This window comes from Hemicordylus capensis, chromosome 4 (assembly GCF_027244095.1).
Source record: "Hemicordylus capensis ecotype Gifberg chromosome 4, rHemCap1.1.pri, whole genome shotgun sequence".
Taxonomy (NCBI): Eukaryota; Metazoa; Chordata; class Lepidosauria; order Squamata; family Cordylidae; genus Hemicordylus; species Hemicordylus capensis.
In genome coordinates, this window is record NC_069660.1 from 285,584,599 (window position 1) to 285,611,686 (window position 27,088).

The 27,088-nt window shown below is 41.7% G+C and overlaps 1 protein-coding gene across 1 annotated transcript in view; it reads right to left on the bottom strand.

Moving 5' to 3' along the window:
* Positions 1–27,088, bottom strand: part of STK3 (serine/threonine kinase 3) — a 198,071-nt gene that overhangs the window by 57,635 nt on the left and 113,348 nt on the right. Inside the window, exon 10 of the mRNA XM_053248375.1 lies at positions 20,422–20,597. Coding sequence (XP_053104350.1) covers positions 20,422–20,597 — 176 coding nt within the window. The remainder of the gene's footprint in view (positions 1–20,421; positions 20,598–27,088) is intronic.

The window sequence follows — 27,088 nt, forward strand, 5'->3', positions numbered from 1 at the left end:
TTTATACCTACCCTGTGTTTCCTGTCTTCCAACCAGTGAGCAATCTACTTGTCCCCTTATCCCATAACTGCTAAGTTTCCTCAGGATTCTTTGATGAGGAAATCTGTCGAAAGCTTTTAGGAAGTCCAGGTATACTATGTCAACTGGATCACCTTTATCCACACACTTGTTGACACTCTCAAAGAACTCCAAAAGGTTGTGAGGCAAGATTTACCTTTGCGGAAGCCATGCTGGTTCTCTCCCAGCAGGGCCTGTTCTTCTATGTGCTTTACAATTTTATCCTTGAGGATGCTTTCCATCAATTTGTCTGGAACTTAAGCTAAGCAGCCTGTAATTTCCCAGATCACCCCTGGACCCCTTTTTGAAAACCTGTGTAACATTTGCTACTTTCCAGTCCTCTGGTACAGAGCCTGATTGTAGGGATAATTTATATATTTTAGCAAGGGAGGTCAGCAATTTCACATTTGAGTTCTTTAAGGACTCTTGGATGGATGGCATCTGGCTGTTGCGATCTGCTAGTCTTCAATTTTTCCAGACAGTTTAGAACATCATCTCTTGTCACCTCTATCTGACTCAGTTCTTTAGCCTCCATCCCTAAAAAGCCTGGTTCAAGAACAGGTATATGCTCAGTATCCTCTGCCGTGAAGACAGACGCAACGAACTCATTTAGCTTCTCTGTAACCTCCATATTCTCCATAATAATACCTTTCACTCCCCCACTGTCTAGTGGTCAAACCACCTTCATGGCAGGTTTTCTGCTTCTGATGTATTTAAAGACATTTTTGTTATTCCCCTTTATGCTTTTAGCTAAATGTTCCTCAAACTCTCTTTTCGCCTCCCTTATTGTCACCTTGCATTTATTTTGCCAGAGTTTGTGTTCCTTTCTGTTCTCTTCATTTGGGCAGGCCTTCCAATTTCGGAAGGAAGTCTTCTTCTCCTTTATGGCTTCCTTGACTTTACCGGTTAGCCATGCTGGCATCCTCCTGGACTTAGCGATACCTTTCTTTCTTTTGGGGTATACATTCTAACTGGGCTTCTAGTATTGTGGTTTTGAGTAAACTCCATGCATTCTAGAGTGAAGTGACTCTCCTGATTTTCCCTTCCAGTTTTCTTTTCACCATGCTCCTCATTTTGGACAAGTTTCCTCTTCTGAAATTCAAAGTGTCTGTGTTAGCCTTCCTTGCTGATTCTCTCCATGCATGTATGCTGAATTTGATCGCACTATGGTCACTGTTCCCTAAGAGGTCGATGACACTGACATCACGCACCAGGTCCTGGATGCCACTCAGAATGAAGTCCAAGGTCGCATTCTCTCTGGTTGATTCCAAGACCAACTGTTCTAGGGCACAGTCATTCAGAGTATCTAGAAAGTTGACCTCTTTGTCATTACCTAACAGGTAGTGCCTTCAATTAAATTAAGAATTCTATTCCACAACTCTGCTGCAGGCCCAATATCTAATATATATGTGCTTAATAAGATGGGGAAACATTAATTTTTAATGTGAACAAGCCCCTAGTATTTTTAATGCATTTTTTAAAAAAAAAATTAAATGTTTTTTATATCAAGCAATTCTAAAAGCAAAAGATATATATGTTTAGGAAATGCCTTTTTATTAAGTGCACATTTGGTAAGAATTTGAGTGTGTGAGATTTTGTTTTATTTTTCAGCATGTGATTCAAGTGTTATTCATTCTGCTTAACACAAAATCTTTTTTTAAAACTGCCTCCATATTTAAGACTCCATTTGAAACACCTATGCCTCTGCAGTTATTCCAAAATGACTTTAACTTTAAGGAATTAATAACATGCAATAAAATACTTATATAATAAACTTAATCTGACAGAAAAAGAAAGGTCATTGATATTTTAATTAATGTTGTGAATACTATTTGATTAGGTTCCTTTTCAAACAGTAATCAGTCTGGCAGGTTTGAAAGTGATATCTTTGGCAAGTGGTTATTCAACACTAATAGTAGGCAATTACCTGTCACATAATAAAGTACTGTGGTGCAGTGGAAAAGTACCTGTCCGCTTTTGAGTGCACTTAAGATTAGTAGCAATTTATGGGTCTTAACACATACTGGCACAAAAAGTATGCTACCAAAATTGAGTTTGCATTAAAGGATCTCTCTTAGAATTCAAAAATCCTTTAAATATAAATATTGCGAAACATGCTTTAGCCTATGAATTATTAGCAAACTTGATTAGAAGATCAATCTTGATTAAAAGATCAAAATCTCTTTCTAGGGTAACTTGTAAAATTTCTTCCTCTCTGGAATGCACTCCCTGTCAAAACAAGATCTTCTCCATCTCTGATTGCTTTTTAAAAGACCCTTAAGACACACCTGTTTTCTCAGGCTCTTTATTAAAACTAATTTTAAACTGTCTAATTGTTTTACTCTGAAATTGTTTTAATTGTTTTTATTCTGTGAAAATGTTTTGTTATTTTATATTGTAATTTGGATTATGTACACCACAGAAAGAGAGAGATCAGGCAGTATATAAATATGGTAGATTATCTAGATAGATAGATTAAAATTAAAAAAAATTAAAAATGTGAAAGCAAGTAAACACTGGGCAGGGAGAAGTTATTTCAAATCTATACAACCAGTAATTTTCAGTCACTTCAGTAAGAAAATAAGCTGTTAAATTTGACACAGAAATTGTTCAAATAAGGTCTAAGGAAGAAACCATTAAACACATTGCATTTCTTAAGTCAGTTATAATGATACAAACTCCTTCAGTACAAAAGCAGGACAATCTGATCAGTTGGACTAAATAGTACAGGTTATAACACGTGGTTAACATAAGAATGTAAGAGCAGTCTTGCTGATCAGGCCCATCTAGTCCAGCACCCTGTTTCCCACTGTGGCGCACCAGATGCCTCTGGGAAGCCCACAAGCAGGAGGTGATGGCATGACTGCTCTACTGTTGTTGTTCCCCAGAGGCTCATCCCACCTCTGGACCTGGTGGCAGCCTATAGCCTTCAAGATTAGTAGCCATTGAGAGGATTGTCATACTAGAATTTGGAGCAGCTTTTGACCATATCAGCATCCTGTCTGCAGTAATTGCACACAAATCCACCATGTTTCAGCAAACACACCTTGTCTATACCTCTCACTACCTACATTATATATCAGAAGCAAACAGAGCAGATGCAAGGCCCTCTGTATCAAGGGGACCTTTTATTTGCTTGGTGGAAGGGTTTTATCCTACTTGGACGCTCAAAAGGAAAAGAAGAATTATACCTTATGGGAGGAAACAACAGTGTGGCACTGATGGTGCCAACACACCAATACTGTTCTGCCCTGAGTGCAAACAGCAGCAAAACAAACAATTAGGATGGCCTTCCATCTGGTTCCTAGCTGAAGTGCCACAAGGACTGCAAAGTTGATATGCTACCAGTCCAGAAAAGTGCTCTGCTGAAGTACCTTTGCAGTAATAGGATACATGGTAACATAGCACTATACAAAAAAATCTGGAATTTAAGACATCCCTAATGTGAGCACTGAAACAGTTGTTAAACAATGCATTTCCTCTATATTGCTATGTAAGAATTAAACTGAACCAGATACTGGCTAAAGGGAAAGAATGCCCAGTCTCCCTAGGAGTACTGCCAGTGCTGCTCTTAGAATCCAGCACCCTCCTTACCCAGGAGTTGAGTTCTGGGAGTTTATTCTCTTCCTCCAGTTTTCAACAAAGCAAATAGAAGAATCATGTTCATATTTCACAACAACTGCAAGTTATATGTGGATGGGGGCACTGACATTTACACTGACACTCTCCATCCTCAGCAAGGGCATAGACAGGTACCTGAGCCTCTGAAGACAGCCTTCCTTTTGATTGGATATTTGGAGATATGCGCTTGGATCTGAACTTCCATTCTACCAATGGAATTAAGCATCCCCATATTCCCTTTCCTTTGCAGGAACCCAAAGATCTACTCTCGAAGGTTGGGGGACCCTCCAGCATGTGGGACTGCAGCTGGTGTGGTAGAAAGTGGGGGAAATCAGTGGGAATGCTCTCCCTTTTTTTCTCACAAGAACAACATAGGATCCAAACAAAGTGCTTTTGGAATGGCTTATGGGTTCCCATTCAGTTTGAAAAGTGATACAACTTTCTCCAAAAACCACTATTTAAACTGCCTCCCAGTGGAACCTTTAATTTGTTTGGGTATTTTGCTCTGGTTTGGGAATGCTTATTAAGAAAAGCTTGATTTAAATACACCTCTTACATCCTGCTTGCAAATTTGATGGGGATGCAAAATAGGCTCCATGTTCTCCAGTTTAAGACAATTCATACAGACTTGAAAACAGATTTCAACAAAGGCCTCCCCTGAAACGCCTCAGGCACAAAAGCAACTCTAGGGGCCTTTGGCTACTTGCATGGGTTTGAGTTCCAGTAGTCCAGAAAATTCTAGCAACAGCAAAAATATCTGCAGGAGGAAGTTTTGTCCTTATATCATTTCCAACTTTTGAAAAGAGTAATATTTTAAATACTGGTACTTGCTCCTGAGTATTTTAAGAGGAAGGCTGTATACCTACACTTTTTTGTGGAATTGAAGAACACACACAGAAAGCTACACACACAAAATAACACAGCCAAAACTGTGTGCTGTAAAGAGGAGTTTCTAAAAATGTATGGTAAATATTTGTTACACTTTTATTGTATTTTATCTCTGGTGATAATCAAGAAAGGTAAATGGCACAGAGAGCCTGAAATCAGTTTTAAAATCCTAACCCCAAACTGCCTTCTGATACTAATAGCCCACCAGAAAGGCAAAATGGCTGTGACAAAAAATCATTTCCCCATTATTTGTGTGTGACTTCAGATGAATATAGTGCTGGGATTTTCAGCACATTTACAAATTAGGGAGTGAAGTACAGCAAGTAGAGAATAAATGACAGCTTGCCATTCTGGGAATATACCTACAGGCTTTGTGTAATATAAGGATTTTGACGAGGCCAGTTTTTGAGGGAAGGGAGTTGTATTTCTATCAGTCCAACTTATCCAAGTTAAAATTATGGTAAAGATTTGCTCTTGAAACCCATGCTTGGCAAGAACGCACTCTTGTTAGTTGCATCATCGGTCATCCATTATTTCAATATAAGCCGATATCATTGTGTGGTTAATATATAATCACAACCATGCACTAAATGGAAATCTTCAACATAATCACAGACTGATTCTCCATCTATATATTTAATTCTCTTGGGATATGCGTGCCCAGGATTTGGCGGCGGAACTCTTGCGACACGCTATGAGAGTTCCGAAGTGAGGACTGAGGAGGAGAGCGGGGAAAAAGAGCCAGCAGTGGCTGGCTGGCCAGCCGGCGGAGGAGCGGGGAGAGAAATGCGGTGGGGGGGAGAGAAAGGCGGCGGCGGGCAGCAGGCAGGGAGAGAGAAAGGCGGCGGCGGGCAGCAGGCGGGGGGAGAGAAAGGCGGCAGCAGGCAGATGAGGGCGACGAAAAACGACGGCGGCGGGGCCCTTCTCGGCCGCCCGCTGCGGCTATGTGTGGTGGGAGGAACAGGAGGGGAGAAGGGCTGGAGAGCGCAGGCTGGAGGGAAGGGGAAGAGAGAAGAGACAGAAGCAGGAGGAAGGGGGAGGGGGAAACAGCCGGCCCCATTGCGCCGCACAGATGCTCTGTGCAGGGTTGGCTAGTTGCCTATATTTGCTAACAGGTTGATTCAGTGACAAAGACATTGGATTGTTAGCTAAGACACAGGAAAACTCCACTCTCCATTTTTTTTCTACTTAATTTGAGTGTACCATTGGGTTTTCTTCTCAAGTTACCAGTAAAATAATGAAGTGTTAATTTTATTTTTAAGTGCCAGACAAGCAGCTACAAGCATAAGAGTAGGATAAGAAGCCTAGTAGGAGGAGACAGCCTACAGACTCCTGTAATCACGCCCTATGGATTCAATGGAAAGCCTCTCTCAACCCAGAATTATTGCTGTAGCCTTATCCTTCAGAAACTGATTTTGGAATTTTAGAATATATGGGCATAAGTGTTATTCTGTAAATCTGAAAGATAGAGAAGCAGGGAATAGCTGCTTGTCATGAGGGGGATTCACTGACAATTTGCTAACCATCACAAAACAGAATTGTCAATTTCCAGCACTGAACAGAGTCTGAACAATGGCATAGCATGATATGAGGTAGATATCGCAACTTTCTTCATTGCCATTACTCTGTCATATTGCCTCTTATGAGAAACATCCTACACCTCCTTCACAGGATTTGCAAATAACTACTTTGCTCAGACATCATTCTGGGCCTTAATATTTTCTGGAGGGAGGGAGATTGTCAAATTTAAGATGCATCATGAGACATGCTAGAGAGGGAGGGGAGCACATTGACAGGAACAAGCCAAAACAGCAAAATATCTCCCAGCCACTTTACAGTTAAAGCACAGGAGCTACCTTCAGGTCCAGATCTGGCAACCTTATCAAGGATACATGATTGAGCACATACATTTGATGAAGAGACAAAATGAAATGGGTACTGCTGGATTACTGTCTTTTGAGTATCACAGCATCCGAGCTCAATTTAGATGGGAGTATGTGTGTAGACATAAATTTTAAAAATGTATTTCTCCTGGTATATGCAATTAGGACTGGCATGCACAACTTCAAAATATATACCTACATGTAGCGCCAGTTAATGTGGCAAACCAACCCCCACATGACTCTGCAGAGCCTGTGAAAACTTAAACTAGCATTCTGTCCTCTGCTGGCTGCTGTTTCCATGGCAACAGCTCTCTACATCACAGAAAGCAGGTCAGGTTTTTAAAACTACCCACAGTTTCCCCCACTAGTTTTATATTAACCAACCTGTTTAAGATCATCAGAGGACTGTTGCCATAGCAGCTTCTGGAAACAGAGGAAAGAGAAGATCTCCATTACGCTTCACAGGCACTGCAGTAAGAGTCAGCTGCCTACATATCTGCCGCTTCCTTCCTTCTCAACTACCCCCCCTCACACACACACACTCCTTTTGAAATATCATCTATAAACCTTTCACCTTCTTGCACACATCTGTAAAAAAATTCTTGTGCCCTTTTCAGTATCGTTCATTGTGTGTTAATTTTCTTTTACTGTAAGCCGTCCTGGAGGCCTGTCAGAATATACATCGTTAAATTAAATATCTAAATTCAGTAACTGTAAAGCACTTGAAGGTAAGGATTGGCCTTCTATGCCATACATATGAATCGGATGTCCATATATGAATAAGAAGAGGAAGATGTAATTTTGGAACTCCAGTTCTAATAATGTATATAACAGGACTCTTCGTTTTAAAAAGTTTTTGATACCAAACATGGACAAAAACAGAAAATCACTCAAATTAGGTCGATTTTAACTCCTGGCACCCACAGAGCCCTGTGGTTTTCTTTGGAAGACTACAGGAGGATTGTACCACTGTCTCCTCCGACGCAGCATGAGACGATGCCTTTCAGCATCTTCCTATATCGCTGCTACCTGATATAGTACCAGTGGGGATTCGAACCGGCAACCTTCTGCTTGTTAGTCAAGCATTTCCCCACTGAGCCACTTAAGGGTGGCATTAACCATAGTACATTAACCCAAATAGACCAATACAGAACTGGAATGTGTCACTCACTAACCCACACACAGTCTGGTCTGGGTGCAGCAGGAGGTGCAACTATAATAGTGCCACAATCCGTTCTTATGTTTGAGGGCTCCCTCCTGAATGAGGGAGGTCAACAAGCAGGCAGATTTTGAAAATGCATTTGAAAAGCTGCATTAAGGCTAATGAGAGGGATACATTTTCCCCATCCTTTCAATATATGTCTATGGGTGAAATGGGGATTATATTCTAAGAATACCAACACTATGTAACCATATTCACCTGGAACCATCACGGAAGAACAAATTACAAATTCAGGTTTGTAATCTGATGCCATCATGGTAAAAAGTAGGAAGCATAAATATTATGCCCGCAAGGGTGATGATTTGGAAAAGGAAACATTAATTTAATAAATGTTTAACCCACACTTCAAGTTACAAAAGCCACCTAATGGCACAGCGGGGAAGCAACCTGCCTAGAGAGCAGGAGGCTGTTGGTTCGAAACCCTGCTGGTGTGTTTCCCAGAATATGGGAAACTCCTATATTGGTCAGCAGTGATATAGGAAGGTGCTAAAAGCATCATCTTATACTGTGTGGGAGAAGGCAATGGTAAACCCATCCTGTACTCTACCAAGAAAACCACATGGCTCTGTGGTTGCCAGTAATCAACACTAATCCGACAGCACAACCCTCAACCTTTTCAGGTTACAAACTTCTCCGGGTGGCTTGCACATATAATACAAAATAAAACTCTCAGCAGTTTCAACATTTTAAAGCAGAACATTAAAAATGGAACAAGCAGCAGTTAAAAACACCAGCCTAAAGATAAAAAGAAAAAAGGTATGGAAGAAGGTTCTTAAATCTGAAGAATGCAACATACATACAAAAGCAGCAATTTTAAAAACTCAGCTAGCGACACCCAACTGTAGAGAACTGGACTGCCATAAAGAAAAGTTCATACAAAGTGCAAATTATTACATCTCAAAACTAGGCGAACAGCAGCCTGAAGCCTGAAACCTAATTGTTCTGAAGTGTGGAAAAAAACCTCTCTAAACCTTAGGTCTGGTTACAAACATTTCAAAGCTGTCCCTGAACTTTGAAGGCTACTGAGCTATGTACATGAGCTGTATTAATATGAACAATTAGTTACCAAGGCAACAAAGACAAATATAGCCGTGCTGCTTCATCTCACTATTCTCATCATTTTCTTTTGTTCATTACACTCCTCAAACTATTCATGAATTATAAACTTGTTATGCAGCTCAACAGTTGCAAGAGTTGCAAACCCACCAATTGCCAAAGGGCTAATTCGGTGCAAAAATCAGTTTGATTTGTCTTATGTCAGAGGTCTTGCAATGGTTTAGTCTTGCTGCTGTGGGAAAGATGGATATTTTCAAACTTAGCATTAACATTCTTAAAGAATTCAAGAACGGACTGAGAGGAGGTTATGAACCATTTGTTTGAGGTACTGAGTGGCCCTAATTCTTTGTAAAAATAAAAAAATAAAATCTAATACTACATTATTATTGTTGTTGTTGTTGCTTATTAATTCAATTTCTATACCGCCCTTCCAAAAATGGCTCAGGGTGGTTTACACAGAGAAATAAGCCCTGTCCCCAAAGTGCTCACAATCTAAAAAGAAACTTGATAGACACCATCAACAGTCACTGCAAGTACTGTGTTGGGGGTGGATAGAGCCAGTTACTTTCCCCTGCTGAATAAAGAGAATCACCACATTAAAAGGTGCCTCTTTACCAAGTTAGCGGGCATTTCAAACACTGTTAATGACATAACATTGTTATGTCATTACTGTTTCAAACACACACAAAAACTCTTAGTGATGCTTATAATGAAATAATCTAGATAGCACTGACCCAAATTCTGGCTGCATTCTGCAGGACTTGGCTTCTCGCAGCACAAACAGAACACCATGTCTATCTAACAACCAAAACCTATGCACGTCAGTAACTCCTATGGCGTTCCATGCGCAGAGGCGTAGCTAGGGAAAATAGCACCTAGGGCAAGCACTGAAATTGCACCCCTGTGCAAACATCTGACGCTCATCTTTCAGATAACTTTACCATAATATCAGCTCAAAAATACAAGTCAAGCTTGTTAATCTTTTAATTAACAAATTATGGCACTACATGAAACCGGAAAGACCTGAGTTCAAATCCTCATTCAACCACGAAACTCACTGAGTGATTCTGGGCCAGCCATGAATATCTCAGCCTAACATACCTCAGAGGGTTGTTGTGAGGATAAAAATAACCTTGTTATGTTCCTCTGAGCTCCGTGGAGGAAGAGCGAGATATAAATGTGAAAAATAAAAATAATAAATAAATAATAATTAGCATGAAGGTGCAAACCCACATCAAGGATTCTCAGATTCATCTTGGGCCATCAACCACCATGGCATGGATTCACATAATCATGCTAATGCCGGTAATCCACATGAAATCTAAATTAGAAAAATTGGGTAAACCAGGCTCTAGTCACAAAAATTTATCTAAACCCTTATGCCTGTTTATCCAGTTGTATTTGCTAATTACAGAGCATGGATGTCTGTCTGTAAGCAGGGTACTTTGAGTGTTTGTTTTTGTGTGGGAAGAGGACTGTATAAATATTTATGGTGCAAGAGTAATCTGTTGCATTTTAAAATCAGATTACCCTGTTGGTCCAGTAGAATAAAGTCAGTCAGAAAAATAGTATGCAGCCGGCCAGTGAGCCAGCCTGTCACATACCAAATGAGGTATGTGAGTTTTCAAGTGACACAGAACTCTTTCTCAGATTGAATGGTCAACAAATTTAAAAGGAAACAAGGTATTTCTGAGTGTAGGAATGATAAACAGAAATATACTGTTCCTTTTTTGAATAAATGTTCTCCCCCATGTAGCCTGAAGAAGAGCTCTGTGTAACTCAAAAGCTCACATGCGGTATTTTGAACACTTTGTTCCTAAAATAAGAGGTGGGACTGAGCAAGATTTCAATGGTTGAGATGGGGCTTTAATGCCCCTCCACATAGTTAGAAGTAAACTCAACTGTACAAAGTTAATTAAATTTATGCAAATATATTTGATTTATTTATACAGAGAATTCTGCATTTTTGTTATAGAATCTGTGTTACCCTAGTGCAAAATGCATTTATATTTAGCACAGAGTGTACACAGTATGGCAGAAGTGAGCTAACTTCAGTTTTGTGTTGTTTTGTTTTAAACTAGAATCGCTGTGGTCCACTAACATGCTTTAAACAAAGCAAGAGCGCACACATACTCAGCATCCCTTAACAGTAAAGACATGCAGTCAACCCTTTGTGCTTCCCCCTTCCCCCCAGCAAGCACTTGCTGTTTATTTCAGGCAGCCTTTGCTGCCTAAAAGCATCTATTCCCCTTTCTCTCCCTCCAGAGAGGGAGAGAAAGGAAGAATAGATGCTTTCAGGCAGCAAGCACTGCCTGAAATGACTCCGAAGAGCTTGCTCAAGCTCTTCGGTGTCATGGGGAATAGATGCTTTCAGGCACCAAATGCGGCCTGAAATAAACGGGAAGTGCTCACTGGGAGGGGGGCGGCAAGGAGCCTCTCCGACCGCAGTTGGGGTGGGGCATGACAGGCACTTTGCACCCCCCTGTAATGGTGCCCAGGGCATGTGCCCTGCCTGCCCCATCCTCATTACGCCCCTGCCCATGGGACTTACTTTTAAGTATATGCACACAGAACCAAAGCCAAATTCTTATGCAAGATATTACAGCTGCTCTGCTCCACCTACTTCCAAAAACCTTAATAACTATGTTATTTAAAAGATCTGTGCTACTAAAGTGGGGATGGTATTCTGTATGAAGAGCAATTCTGTGCCCAGCCCAGTTATTGCGTTCTGTAATGCTATTAATCTGGAGAGGCATGTGTAGTAACATTTTTCAAACAAGGGTTAAGACACTACAGTATCCTCCAAAGAATACTGATCAAAATCAGCAGTTTTTCAATAGAAAAGAAAATTTATCCTCCAACTTCAGAGGGAGTTCCTATAGTAAAGAAAACTCCTACCAAAGAAATTTTCCTTATTTATTTATTTAAACATTTTTATACCACCCAAAACTTACATCTCTGGGCGGTTTACAACAGAATAAAAACAAAGTAAAACATTTGTTAATACAAAAATGGGGGGGGGGAACGCACACATTACAACAATTTAAAAATTTTAAAATAATATTTTAAAACAGCATTAAAACCATTAAAACATTAATTAAAAGCCTGGATGAAGAAATGTGTTTTAAAAGACTTTTTAAAAGCTGTCAGAGATGGGGAGGCTCTTATTTCACTAGGGAGCACATTCCAAAGCCTCAGGGCAGCAGTGGAGAAGGCCCGTCCCTGAGTGGCCACCAGACGAGCCGGTGGCAGCTGCAGACGGACCTCTCCAGCAGATCTCAGTGGGCAGAAGGGTTCATGCAGAAGAAGGCGTTGCCTTAAATACCCAGGGCCCAAACTGTTTAGGGCTTTATAGGTTATAACCAGCACCTTGTATTTTGCCCGGAAACATATCGGCAGCCAATGTAGCTCCTCCAATACAGGAGTTATATGGTCTCTCCGAGATGACACAGAGACCAACCTGGCTGCCGCATTCTGGACCAGCTGTAGTTTCTGCACTACATACAAAGGCAGCCCCACATAGAGCGCATTACAGTAATCCAGTCTGGAGGTTACCAGCAGATGTACCACTGTTTTGAGGTCATTCACCTCAAGAAACGGATGCAGCTGGAGTATCAGTTGAAGCTGATGGAAGGCACCTCTGGCCACCGCCTTGATGGAAGGCACCTCTGGCCACCGCCTCAACCTGGGACACCAGGGAGAGGCTCGGATCCAGAAGCACCCCTAGACTGTGTACCTGTCCCTTCTGGGGAAGTGTGACCTCATCCAGAACAGGCAGATCAAAATCATCTCTCGAGTTCCAACCCCGGACAATGAGTACCTCCGTCTTAGCCGGATTCAGTCTCAGTTTGTTATCCCTCATCCAGCCCATCACCAACTCCAGGCAGGCATTTAGGGGGGTTATGCCCTGTCCCGATGATGCTGACATGGAGAAATAAATTTGGTGTCATCAGCATACTGGCAGCACCCTGCACCAAATCTCCTGATGATCTCTCCCAATGGTTTCATGTAGATATCAAACAACACTGGAGACAATATGGAGCCCTGGGGAACACCATACAAAAGTTCAGATTTTGAAGAACAGCAGTCTCCAAGGGACACCATCTGGAACCTGCCCGAGAGGTAGGAGCAGAACCACTGCAAATCAGTGCCTCCCACTCCCAACCCCCTCAGACGCTCCAGAAGGATACTATGGTCGATAGTATCGAAAGCCGCCGAGAGGTCCAGAAGGACCAACAGAGTCACACTTCCTCTGTCAATTGCCAATTGGAGATCATCCATCAGGCCAACCAAGGCAGTCTCCACCCCATAGCCAGCCCAAAACCCGTTTGAAATGGTTCAAGATAATCAGTTTCATCCAAGACTGTCTGAAGCTGGGAGGCCACTACCCTCTCAATTACCTTGCCCAGCCACGGAAGGTTGGAGACAGGCCTGTAGTTGTTCCAAGTCCGAGGGATCCAGGGTAGGCTTCTTCAGAAGCCGTCTAATAACTGCCTCCTTAAGACAAGGAGGCATCCTACCTTCCCTCAGAGACGCATTTATAATCTCTACCAGGCCTTCTACAACAACCCCCCTGCCAGATAATATAAGCCATGTCGGACAAGGGTCAAGAGAACAGGTGGTAGGCAGCACCATTCCAATCAGCTTGTCCACATCCTTAGGAGTCACAAACTGGAACCGATCCAACCTAATCACACAAGAGTCGCTGGACACCTCCACATCAGACACTGAGGTAATTGTGGAGACGGAGTCTAAGTCGGCCCGAATACGAGAGATTTTTTCCACAAAGAGTTCATTAAACACATCACAGCGGGTAATCGATGGTTCCAGATTCTGATTCAAGGGAGGAGGGGCACTCACTAGCCCTCTCACAACCCTGAACAATTCCGCCGGACGTGAACTTGCAGATGCAATATGGGCAGAAAAGAATCGCTTCTTTGCCGCATGTATCGCCTGAGCATAGGTCTTCAAATGAGCTCTATATGTTGTAATCTGTCGGATTCGAGCCGAGTCTTTCTCCACTTGCGCTCCAGTCATCTACCTGCTTATGACACAGTTCTGCTAATATAATTAAGATGGGAGAGTTGTTTCAGCATTCCAACATTATAAGCCTTGAATACTCTCTTGGTGATAAAATCTAAATTGCCTGCCCAATCTGCCTGAGAAGTCTGCAGTGATCAGCTAGGGGACACCACCCCTTCAAATCTGGTGCAGATCTGCTGTAAGGGGGCTGAGAAGCAGCAGTTAAAAATTGACTCATACTGGGGTTGCGCGGGGGGGAGGGGGGCGTTGGTTACTAGGGCTGTTCCTTGGATGCTGCAATCCTGATGAATCCATAGCATCTACCTGGTGCTGCTTCCACCATGGCCATCTCTGGTGCAGTTAATCACGTTAACTGCACTAGAAGCTGGGAGGGCCACCTCTGCAGGAACCAGAGCCGATGAGACTGGATGAGAATTCAGGAGTACAGAAACCTTTGGTTTAAGAGGAGAGTTAAGATGCTTTACTTTTTCACTCATACCCTAGAGAGCACGGAAATGGAAAGTTAAGGTGCCCATCTTAACCTGCACCATATAAGCTGTACATATACGATGCGAATTTTAGAAATGAGGCTCTATGCACCCACATTTTCTCTTGGTCTTTCAGCTGGACATTGGGCTGGGGAGGGGTGCAGACATTCAATAGGTGCAGCTTCCCCAATCACTTCCTAGAGATGCCCCTGATGAATTTCTGCCTGAAAGTGCATGGGGACTTTCCCAATGCTTCTGTGTTAATTCTAACTACAGTAATATCTGTCAAATGACTAAAGCAACATACATTGTTTTGGACACATCCATTGATATCAATGCGTAGAGTCAGCTAAGGGTTGTATCTGAAGATTACTTGGTGAGTAGAAGGGTTTTTATCCGTGGCTGCCCCAGGACTTTGGAATATGCTCCCTGCTGAAATAAGAGCATCTCCTCCTCTGTTTGTTTTCAGGAAAACCTTTAAGATGCTCCTGTTCTCGCAAGCTTTTAACTATAATTACTTTTAATCATTTTAAAATTTGTTTTAATAACTTTTATACTATTGTTTTTATGGTGTTTTTTGTATTTTAATCAGTTTTTTAAAAATATTTTAAATCTTGTACACTGCCTAGAGATGTATGTATCAGGCGGTATAAAAATATGATAGATAAATAAATAAATAAATAAATAAAAATATTGCTGCCAATTCCGCCTCCTACCACGTTCTCCAATTTACATACTTTTTGAAAATGTCTAACTCAAATGGTCTTTGTATTATCTTACTTTTATGATGCTATTCTATTACCTAATCTGTTGTCACATTTAACTTCTGTAGTACTAATTAAATACTTGGGATATGCACTGTCATCATTTTACAGTGACTATGTTGAATATATTTGTTGTTCAAATAAACCATTGCAATATTGCCTATAGTAACAGATGACTTTAAAAAAAATATCCAAGACACCAAAGATGCAGAAGAGCAATGGCTACACATGATCTACATATTCTGTGTTTAATGCTAAACAATCTGGATACCATGCCTGTTTAAAAGTAAACTTAGCCAAAGCGGGAATCTGTCCATTGGTACTAATGTAAAATAAATTTGCCTTTTCTATTTTTCTTATTCGTTCTACCCAGAAAAGGAAGTGCTTCACTTAATGCGTAGATGCAGTTACTGTAATTAATTCAGTCAGCACTGATTAGAGTTTAGCAGTTATCTTTCTAAATTAAATCAGTTCCTAGTACAAATGCCTCTGTTAGCTATTAAAAAGACCTTTTAATGTAGACTCCAGAATAATTTGTTAAAGATATAATACAAAGATTTATGATTTTATTTTAAAAGATGTTCTTCGAGAGACATTTAATGTGTTCTTTTGAGTTCTATATCAAAGTCTAATGAGAGAATGAAAACTGCAATATATACAGTTGATTGCAGACTAAGAAACAGAAGTGCAAGCATACCCTTATCCAGCAATACATTAGTATTTCTAACTGGATGGAGAACTGCATGTGCTATGCAAGTGGCTCTTTTTCCTGACACAGCAACTAGAGCTGCACATACAGTGCCCTTTCTAACAGCTAAAATGTCCATAATCAGCTATTTGAGAGGGAGGGCAGGCATCTGATGGAACTGATCAGTGGGGTTGTAACAAAAGGGATCCACAGAAGTATTAAAGCACTGTTGTGCTGAAGGCCTAAAAAATGATAAGATTTCCTCTCTTTTGTTCTTCAGAAGCAACAGAAAAGTTAGATTAAAAACCATTTGTAAAAATACTGAGCAGAACTAATATACTGAAGTGTCCTAACACTCAAACAAGAGACTGGGTCGAACCATAATGGCCAACAAGATGTGCAACGCAATACCAGTGTTGCCTATCAGCTGCAACTGTTGTGCACGTGCCAGGCAGCCCTAATGGTGTTGCACAAGCAGAAAGTTTCACAACTATTCAAAACTGTGCTCCTGCAGTTTCCAACACAGAAAGATGCCTCCCTATTAAGCCAGCTACAATCTTAAGATAAGCAAATACACCCGGACAGCTAAGTCCCACCAGAGATCTGGTAAATATCCCATTCAGAGATCTACAATCTGTACGAAGATGAAGCTGTGGATGTAGACACGATGTAGAGCACCTGCCCAACACGATGTAGAGGGCCTGCCCACATGGTCACTGAAAGCCCCAAAACACAGAAGGGTCTTCACCCTAGCCCGCTGTAGTGCCCTTCCTTCAGCTGTGCTAGAAGGCAGATACAGGAAGACCCCCTACTCAGAACTCCTGTGCCCCTGTGATTCTGGGCCAGTTGAAACAACAGAGCATGTCCTCTTCCATTGCCAATTCTACAGACAGATTTGTATCACTCATCCTTCCACTGTTAATTGAGTCACTAGGTCGCTCAAGCCAATTCTACATGTCTTTCCTGCACTCCGTCTCCAACCCTATTATCACACATAAACCGCCTTGGGGTTTTCTTTTGACGAAAGGCGGTATAAAAATGTAAAAATAAATAAATAAATAAATAAAATAAAATAATGTAGCCAAGTTCTGCACAGCAGCGTGCAAAATTCATCGGGTCCTAATAGACAGCAAGAACTGAGCAGGCCCAACACAGCACTTGGACACACAGTTTAGTTTTAAACCCCATAGCATTTTATAGTTTTACAGATCGATTTTAAGATTTTCACCACTTAAAGCTCTTATATCGTCTCACCCATTTTATACTAATTTTACCCATTTTAACTGCAGCTTTAAGATAGCTCACCACAGTTCAACAGTGGTGAAACAGTGTTGTACACAGGGGCAGAGCCACCATCAGGCAAATACGTGCAAAGAACCCGGGCCGCCACCTCTCAGGGGCTGCGCCTCGCAGGATCAGACACACCCTGCATCTGACATCAGACGTGGGGCAGGGAGTGATTTTGCTCCCAAACGGGGCCGCACAGCCCTATTTGGAAGCGAAATTGGCCTGCGCTGCAATGGCAGCACGGCCGGAGTGAAAGCGCGGCCAGTGCAGCGTGGGCCAATTTCACTCCCAAACGGGGGTTGTACTTGCAAACTCTCTCTGCTTTAAAAGGCAAGGAGAGTTGCTCCAGCCTGTGCTGCCAACACAGCATGGGCCGATCTTACTCTCAAATGGGGCCATGGGGCCCCATTTGGGAGCTAAACCACGCCCCCACATCTGACATAAGAAGCGGGGACATGGCTAAACATTCCCTGCGTCTGATGTCAGGTGCAGGGGGTGGGGCTAGGGGGGGCCGCAGCTGCAGCTGAACCCAGGCTGCCACTGGCCTCCCTCCACCCCTGGTTATACACTATAACAGTGTATAGCTTTTAGCCTCTTTACTCTCACAGTTCCGGGCATAGCCTGTTTTAATGAAATCTACTTTCTGCTGGTCAAATACCGTAATAAAGATTGATTGAAGACAGGCAAAAAAGCATACCAACATCTCCGCTTTCTTTTAGCATCTGCTTTCTCATTATAGACCAATACGTTGGATCTTTTCCTTGACTGACCTTCATGTTTGCACTTAGATGGCCCTGGCTGATTTATTACAAACTCAACCCTTCACTTTTGCAGATAACTTGTTTATATATTTCTGAACATTGCTTCAATATCCTAGATTTAGGCTGGATGTTGATTCATTCTTATACTTTGGAATTTAACCTACTAGATCATTATTTTAGAACATACAAAATTAGTCCCTCTTGCTTTCATTCATTGTTAAAATCCTCAACTTGGTCTCATTAAAGCAAGATTCAACCAAGAAAGAAAAGAGTTCTGCAGCACTGAAAGTTCTCCATTATTTACAATTTTCATGAGTTATTGAAAGACTGTATGTCAGCAAGCTAAAAAATTAATGTCAGTTTTACAAAAGTATGAAATGCATGCTCCACAGCGATTTTTTCTTCATCAAGTGTCAGACTTTGGCCAACAGTACTAATAACATTTTACAAAGCATTTTAATCTGAGCGATTGTACCTGAATTTAGGGAGGAGAGATAGTCTTGTGGTAGCAAGCATGAATGGTCCCCTTTGCTAAGCAGGTTCTACCTTGGTTTGCATTTGGATGGGAGACTACATGTGTGAGCACAGTAAGATATTCCCCTTAGGTGACGGGGCCTCTCTGGAAAAAGCATCTGCAAGCTTGCATGCAGAAGGTTCCAAGTTCCCTCCCTGGCATCTCCAAGATAGGGCTGAGAGAGACTCCTGCCTGCAACCTTTAAAATCATTAAAAATATTTTAATGTTAATGGTTTTAATGTTTTAAATGATTTTAATTATAAACCACCCAGAGACGCAAGTTTTGGGCGGTATAAAAATATGTTAAATAAATAACCTTGGAGAGGCTGCTGCCAGTCTGTGTAGGCAATACTGAACTAGATGGACCAATGGTCTGGTTTGGTATAAGGCAGTTTTATGTGTTTCTATGTTCCTAATTCAAACAATGCTGACGAAAACGCATGGTGAAAAGAAAGAAGAAAATAGGGGTGTGCACGAAGTGTTTCGTGCACATGCGGAGGGGTGGAGAGCACCCCTAAAAGGAAGAAGGCAGGTCTTACCTGCTCCTCTGCCACTCCCTACTACAGTGCTGTCCATATGAAGCAGCCCCATGGTCTGCTCTTAAAAACCATACCAGGGCTGCTTCTTGCTTGGGAACAGGAAGTTCCCTTTTCCCAGCAGCCTGTGGCAGCGTTAGCCTAGAAATGGCATCTGAGCATGTGGCATCTGAGCATTTTGAGTGGTCAGCAACACTATGCTGCCACAGCCCCAGCTTCTCATGCACAAGCAAGCCACAGCCCCAGTGTGGCTTTTAAGAACAGACCATGGGTCTGCTTACTATGGACTGCGCCGCGCTGGGGCGTTGGAGGAGGAGCAATGGCAGGGCAAGAAAGACCTCCCTCCCTCCTGTTAAAGTGACTGCTCGCCCTCGCCAAAACTATTCAGCTGGGGCAGCTCGAAGCATTTCAGCACCTCGAAACAGAAGTGCTGAAATGCTCTGTGCACATCCCTTGAAGAAAGTGTAACATGTAACATGAAATTCTGACAGACTATACTGTTCAGAGGTCCAAAACCTATAATTACAATCCGATGTTTCATAAGAACAATCAAAGAGTGCAACAGATCGCAAGAAGCTTCTCATACTTGAATGAATGAGAGTTGCTAAATTAAAGTATTAATGATTATTATAATTTCTACACTGATTCCAATTCTCTATTTCCTTGACAATTCTCTATTTCCTTGACTGATCCTTTAAATCACTTCTCACCTTAAACTACCTCCCTTCTCCCCACCCCACTCCCCATAGTTTTTCTCCCTTCTCCTTGAGATTTTTCAGGAGGCAACAGCAGCAAAGTGTTACTTGTACCTTCTGTAAGCGTCCAGCACAACAGCAAATACTCCTCCATTCCCAGGTTCTCTGCACAGGTTTCAGGAAAGGGAAGAGTGGGTACCTGGCTAGTAGGTCAAGCAAAAGTGTATGGACCTTCATGTGTGTCTATATATAATCACTATGTGCATATACTAATTGGGGAGATATACGCAGTGGCAAGCAACGTCTGGACTAGACTAATGTATGCACAAAATAGTTGTACATGCAATGGCGAAAGAGACCATTTTGAAAAACAGCACCAAGAGAACAATTGAAACCAAGTCACTAAATCTTCAGATAATTCCATCAATCTGATTATTAGTTTGCATGATCACTGCAGTGATCACTGATTACTACTGAAGGCAGAACACCTGAACCCTCACTTGCCGAAAGTGGTACAACCACAAAGCTCCAAAACAAATCTATGGCTGTACTTCTCTTTTGCATGTTCAAGCAGCACAATCACAGAAAAAATGCAAATATTTCCCCACTGGATAAAAACTGAATATTAAAACTGACATTATGGGTTGTTTTTTAAAATGAAAAGCTGCACATGACGAAGGTTTACCCAAAAAGTAAATAAGTTTAAAATGTTAAAAGTGTTTTTAATCTCAATTAAGCATTAGTGCAAGAACTTATGTATTGAAGGCACAGATGCTTATCTTTAAAAGTCTCTATCTGAATATGATTTAAGTGATTTAAAAAAACATTAAACTTATTTTCTTAAACTTTTAAGTTTAAGCAACAGAAGTCATTATCATTGTCATTTTTGCCAACAGCATGCAAAGACATTAGGAAGCAAACTCTACATATGTACTTACAAAATCGAAGTCACCATCTTGAGGGACCTTCCAGTTGTCTGGGAAAGCATTCTTTGATATATGGTAGGGTTCATGTATGTTTTGGTTGCAGTTTTCATGGCTTTTATTCTTAGAGTCTTGTTTATCAAAGTAGTCCATAAAAGAAGGTCTCTGTGCCTGTGGCGATGTAGCATTTCCTTGTTTAAAAAATAAAGAGACATGAGATGAGTTAGAACAATTTTAACAAAGTTAGGCATGCCCAACCTGAGATTTTAAATTTCAGTGGGTCCTCCTCAAGTCAATTTAGTCAGAATGCCAGCCAATGTCTTGAAAGTGGATTGTGCTTAGAACTGTACTGTACAAAAAGAACCTTAAAATTAACAACAATGGATTAATGTCAGTTTCCTAGCAATTAAGTTCACAGGATAAGGTGACAATACAAACAAGCAGGAGGCATATAGTCAGATTTACAATATTTTAAAAATAGATTTCTGTCAAAATAAGTGGCTTCTACTAGTGCATTAACTAAGGCTATATCTGCACTACAAAATTAAACTTATTTCAACTAGTAGAGCTTACTAAAGAAACTCTGAAAACTATAGGTTTATGTAAGGCACTACAGTTCTGGAACCCGGAATTCTTGCATCAGGGCTTAGGCACCTTACTCTGTGCACACCAAGAGAAATCCCAGGCAAAGACAGTTATTGGCTTGATCACACCGCAGCTGCAGTGCCACTCTTATTACGGTCTAAGGCATTACTGCAGCTCTTCAGGCCAGGTGACCATAGCGACAGTCAGCTCTATATAACAAAATTCCAGGCTTGAATCCTCTATTTGAGTAACTTGTCCTGTTGGCTAGCAACACAGACTTGGCTTGCCTAGTTTGGCACCTGACCATTAGCCTGTCTTCAACCATCTCTCTTGCCTCTGGCCCTCTGATTCTCATCTGTCAGATCATGTACCTGACCACCAGCCCATTTCTGGCTATAACTTCAGCCTTTGGTTTTCTAATCCTCATCTGTCTGCGCTGAAACCAGATCTCAACCCTTCCCAATCCTTCTGCACCCTGAAAGTTAGGAGAATGCTGTGAACATTTTGTAAGGACATATGTACACTGCAAACTTCTATCTGTTTTATATCAGTTTAACCATCACAGCTTCTCTCAAAGAATGTTGGGAATTCTAATCTGGAGATGGTATTGAAATACTCTGCAAGAGAAATGCTTAGTTTCAACTCTGAAAGGCAGGAGAGCTGGTCTTGTGGTAGCAAGCATGGTTTGCCCCCTTTGCAAATCAGGGTCTGTCTTGATTTGGATTTGAATGGGAGACTGTATGTGTGAGCACTAAGATATTTCCCTCAGGGGATGGGGCCGCTCTGGGAAGAACAGCTGCATGCTTGCATGCAGAAGGTTCCAAGTTCCTTCCCTGGCATCTCAAAGATAGGGCTGAGAGAGACTCGTGCCTGCAACCTTAGAGAGGCCACTGCCAGTGTGTGTAGACAATACTCAGATAGATAGACTAATGGATTGGTTCAGTATAAGGCAACTTCCTATGTTCCTACCATACCTCAAGTTCCATCAATTTACATTTGTGATGTAGATGTGCCCTTGGAGAGACATACTTTCCTTCACAAAGGCAAATGAAAAAGGGAGAAACATAAGTTTGTAGCACAGAAATGGCCAATATCATGCAAAGGATTAATAAAGCCTTTGCAGATAGCTATCTAGCGGTGGTCACTGATGTTATCTTATTCTATTTTATTATAACTGTGTAAGTGTAATAATGTATCAGTGAAAAACTGAAACATGACTGCATTAGCTTTAATTGAATATAGCTTTAATTGAATGTGGGGTAGGGCTCCAAAGTCATACATGGCAGCTGGTGTTGACTTAGGCAGGGGTGGGGTTAAGGAAGGAGATTATACCTTTAAAAGTACATAAAACCGCTGCAGCTGCCGTGCTCCACACAGAGTCTGTGATCGCCACATACCCCACCCCTGCCACTCACTTGACTGCCACACATGCACACTGACCAGGTTAACAACAGAGCAGGGTGTGCGACAGGCATGGACTCCCCACGGAGCTGGGCAGTGGCACAGAGCAGCAGCCTTAAGGACTTTAAGAGATCTCCTTCCTCATCGTCCCGCTTGCCCCAATCTCCTCTGCCCTGGCCAACATGCAGAGGGTGGCTATTCATAGCAGGGGTCAGGGGCGTAGCAAGGTTGGAGTGGGCCCAGAGACAAGATTTTAAAATGGGCCCCCCCCACTCAAAGTCCAGGGCCTCCGCACACCCCAGGCCCCCAAGGATTTAAGTCTGATATTCCAAAATAAGTATGCTGCCTGGAAATACATTTCACTGAATACACACACACACGTCACAATATATAGTGATATACATTGAGTACTATACATTTGTTTTACTTTTAATGCCTAGAACACACTAGAAAGATGAATGATTAAAATGGGCCCCTCGCTGCAGATTAGCCAAGGAGACTTTCAACCATGCAGGGTGAGCCTATGTTTGTTTTCTCAGAATTCTGAACAAATTCAGTCAAGTTTGATTCCAGGAGGTTTTTCACAGGAGGCTTTTAAAGCCCTTTAACACACATCTCCTCTGGAATGGAGGTGCTGCATTCACATGTTGGCCAGATTTATCCTGAAGTCCCTGCAGGTTATTGGGGAGCAGTTCACACACAAGAAAAATAAAATAAAATAAAAGCAGAAGACATGCTTCACAGTTCTCACTCAGACCTTCTGGGTTGCAAAACAACTTGAACATAAGTGCATTTATAAATGAATGAATAAAATAAATATAATACTGTTTCTTCCAGAAGTTTTTGTAATTTTCTGCCATGAAACAAGCCACTTATAGGACTTTTTAGATAGTTTTTTTTAAGTCAGCAAATTTTCCAAGCTGTTTCAAAATAAATATTCAGAGACTTCTCGGTCCCTCCTCCCCCACCCCCATATCAAAGCCCTATGGCAAGCAGATCCCTATATATCCGGGCGGGGGGCGGGGGGGGGAAGGTATCCACAAAAAGGAGTTCACACTCTACCTGGCAGCAGGGCGTCTTCTGCTGCAGAGAGCAGTGGTGGCCACTCTGGCTGCCTCCTCCTTCCTGGCTGGCTTGGGCCCTACTGGAGTTCAGGCTTCACAGAGGCCTACACGAGGCCTCCGTGGAAGCCCCGCCCACCCGCCGATCAGCTGAGAGGCGGGAGAAAAGGAGCTCTTTGCAGCTTGTCTGCCGCCTGGATTGCCGGCCAGGAGAACAAGCTGGAGAGACGGCGAACAGGGCAAGTGGCTGAGGGGCCTTGGGGCTGGGCAGGGGGCAATGGGAAGTCACGTGAGGTGCCTCTGGGGGGCCCCTCCAGGCAGTGGGGCCCCCAGACAACTGTCTCCCCTTGCCCGATCGTTGTTACGCACCTGGCAGGGGTGGTGGCACCCACACCGGCCCCCAAGAATTGGTGCCCTAGGCATTCACCTAGAGAACAGGACAGCTCTGATTAGTGAAAATAAATGGAAATTTTAAAAATTTAAACATTCACAATAACCTTTCAGAGGAGTAGCTGTGTTATTTTGTTTTTTCACATGAGCACAAAAACAGTTCTTTGCAAGAAACAAGGTGTTAAGGACACCATGTGCAAATTTCATTATCTCAAGAAACAAGGATTCTTTTCCAATTCCTGTTCAGCTTGCATAGAATTCTGTGTAAAGTTTTACAGAATGTTTTAAACGCATCCTGTGTCATGATTGTTTTGAAGTGACCTTGTCTGGAACGTGGTGCCATTTATACAGACTGTTAAAATGATCTTATTCGATTTATGTTCAACATAATCAATGTTTGGATTAGATTTTGTTACAGCAGTATCTTTAGGACATACAACACACTTTATCCATATAACTCATTTCCCTTGAAACTAATAATAAAATGAACCATATTGTAAAATACATACTTGCTAGACTCAAAGAATAGCTGCCACAAAAATACTTATTAGTAATATACTAAACAGAAATGAATCTACATGAAAAGCTTCAATGAAGAAAAATAAAATTCTAAGGAGCATTTTAAGTTTCTTTAACTAAAAGCTAATTTATGGGAAATACTTAAGAGCTCTACTTTGTAGCAAAAGCATAACAGAGATTAAGAGATATTGCTTTAAAAATAAATCTAGCTTTCAGGCATACTATACTAGAATTTCAGGTTGGGTGATCTTCTAGTACAAGAGTTTGTACAAAAGCCCTGATTGTCATACAGTATTTAAGAACTACGGTATCAAATGCTTAATTTCTTGCATAACGGGAAGCCTTTTAAAAATTTAATTTTTATAAAAGATGGAATGCACTCACAATTTTTCTGACACACAACCAGTGTTCCCTGTAAGAGGGATTTCCAGATGTTGACGACTCCAGCTCCCAGAATTCCCAGCTGTAATGGCCTTTGGCTGAAGATTCTGGGAACTGTAGTCAACTACATCTAAAATCCCTTTTACAGGGAATAGTGCACATGACATTTTCAGATGCAACACTAAGCACAGTGGCCCACATAGTGCAAGCACTATGAAGGCAGAAGAAGTGCTACAATCTCACAGCAAGCCTGGAGGCTAGCTTCAGTGTAGGCTTGTCCTGCAGCCGTGCACACAGAGAGCAGGAAGCAACTGTTGTTCTCCCTCTGCAACTTCACAAACCCCTTTTTTGCTGCCAGAAATATATCCGTGAGGGTTGTGCAGTCCTTTTGCAGGGAGCGGGGAGAACTGGAAATAGTTTCCCCTACCCCGCACACAGGGCTGTGAAACAAGCTTTCACCACCACTAGGCTTCAAGCTCTCTGTGAGTGTGTAGCCCTTCTTCTGCTCTGCAGCATGTAGGCCAGTGTTTGAATTTCCTGTATCAGTACATTATAATAAAGAGCCACAATGACCAGAAGATACATCCAGTTTCTTTTCTGCAACTGCAGAACCACCTAGAGCCTCCAGAGTTAGGCGGTATATAAATTAAAATAAATAAATTATACTGAATTAAAGAACTGAAAGACTAATGACTACAATATGTAGTGACTAAAATTGGTGACTAAGCAACATTTGTGTTAACAACCACATTCCAGTCCATAGTATTAGAAAATATATTTAACAGGAACACTGTAATACCTTTCAGCTGTTCATATGGAAAAGACAATAATATTTAAGAGAGTATTAACTCCACTTCTATGCTGGCTCTCTTCCACAGTGGATGAAAAATGTCATAAGAATGGAAAGTGATATGAGGAAGGGAATGTGTAAACTACACATCTGTAAGCTGCAAAAATATTTCAAGTTCCTAAGCACTAGCATCATATTTACAGGAAACCAGTAGTATTCCAGCTGTGGCACTACACAATGATCTTACAGATTGGGGTTTGAACCTCAACAAGGTACCACATGGACAACTCTATGGAACATACAAGCTGAGAATCCTTTATCCGGACTGCTTGGGACCAGAGGTGTTCCAGATTTCGGAATCTTTTCATAAATGAGATATCTTGGGAATGAAAGGTTACTGATTTGGGGTTTTTTAAGGTTTTATTTAAATTATATCATCAAATAAGCATTGAATTTATTCAAACATGACATTTTAGGTGGAAACGAAATTCAGATGAAAATGAAGTTCCTTCATGCCTTCCCACCCAGCTCCTTCCCCTCTCACACAGTTTTCAATGGGATCGTACTCACACACCTCTCAATGAGATCGCACTCCTTCCCCTCTTTCAGACCGGCTTGAGAGGCAGTAAACAAAAGGCAGATAGCAAATCCTGAGGGGAAGAACTAAAAGGGGAGCTTAGAAGCTGAGGAATCAACAACAGTGAGTTTAGGGGCCGTAAGTGATCACTCCTGCAAACTGCGCATCCCACCCAATCCTAGCCCCAAAGCTTCCCAGCCGATTACAGAGCCGCCGTAATATTCTCTCTGTGAGTTGCGGGCTTTTTGCTGCTTTGTTATACAGTACTGTATATACTCTGTTAGCTGCTGAGTTGGGGCCGGGATTGGTTTGGGGGCTGAGGGTTTTTGTGTGTGAGAGAGAGGTTGAAGCTACAGGTATTTTTTTTTTTCCCCTCTCTCGGCGTGGTGTCCCGATTTCGGAGCTTTCCAGATTTCGGGAGTCTGGATAAAGGATTCCCGACCTGTACAAATAATGCATGGGTGCAGATGAATCACAGTATAGTTGGGTAATTGCAATTAAGCCATCACAAAATAAGGATATGGGCAACATTTGGCTTAGTACACTTGTGGCACTAAGTTTATGACTTTTGAAGGCAATGATTCAGAAACTGTTCCCAATACAAAAAGGAGCTGGTCCACTTTTCCAAAACATATAGAAATCAACTAAAAAAATCTCTAACTTGCATTCTGAACTACACAGCAACATTCTGAAAATCAAAAAGTGAGGGGGAAATCCTCAGCTCATGAAGATATTCTAGATGAACTGGTCTGACACATGTTATTGGGTAATTTTACAAACTATTTAAGTGATCATTTGGAAAACACAGCTTTGCTAAGAATAACTATCGTTGCTACAGGAAGGGGAAGTCATGCCTCACTAACTCTGATATTCATTTCTATTACTACTGCAAGAGAAGTGCACTGATGTCAGTTGATTAGATGCTCAGAAAATGTAGTAGTTCCACATTAAAGGATAATCTCCAACCTGCCCAGTTTC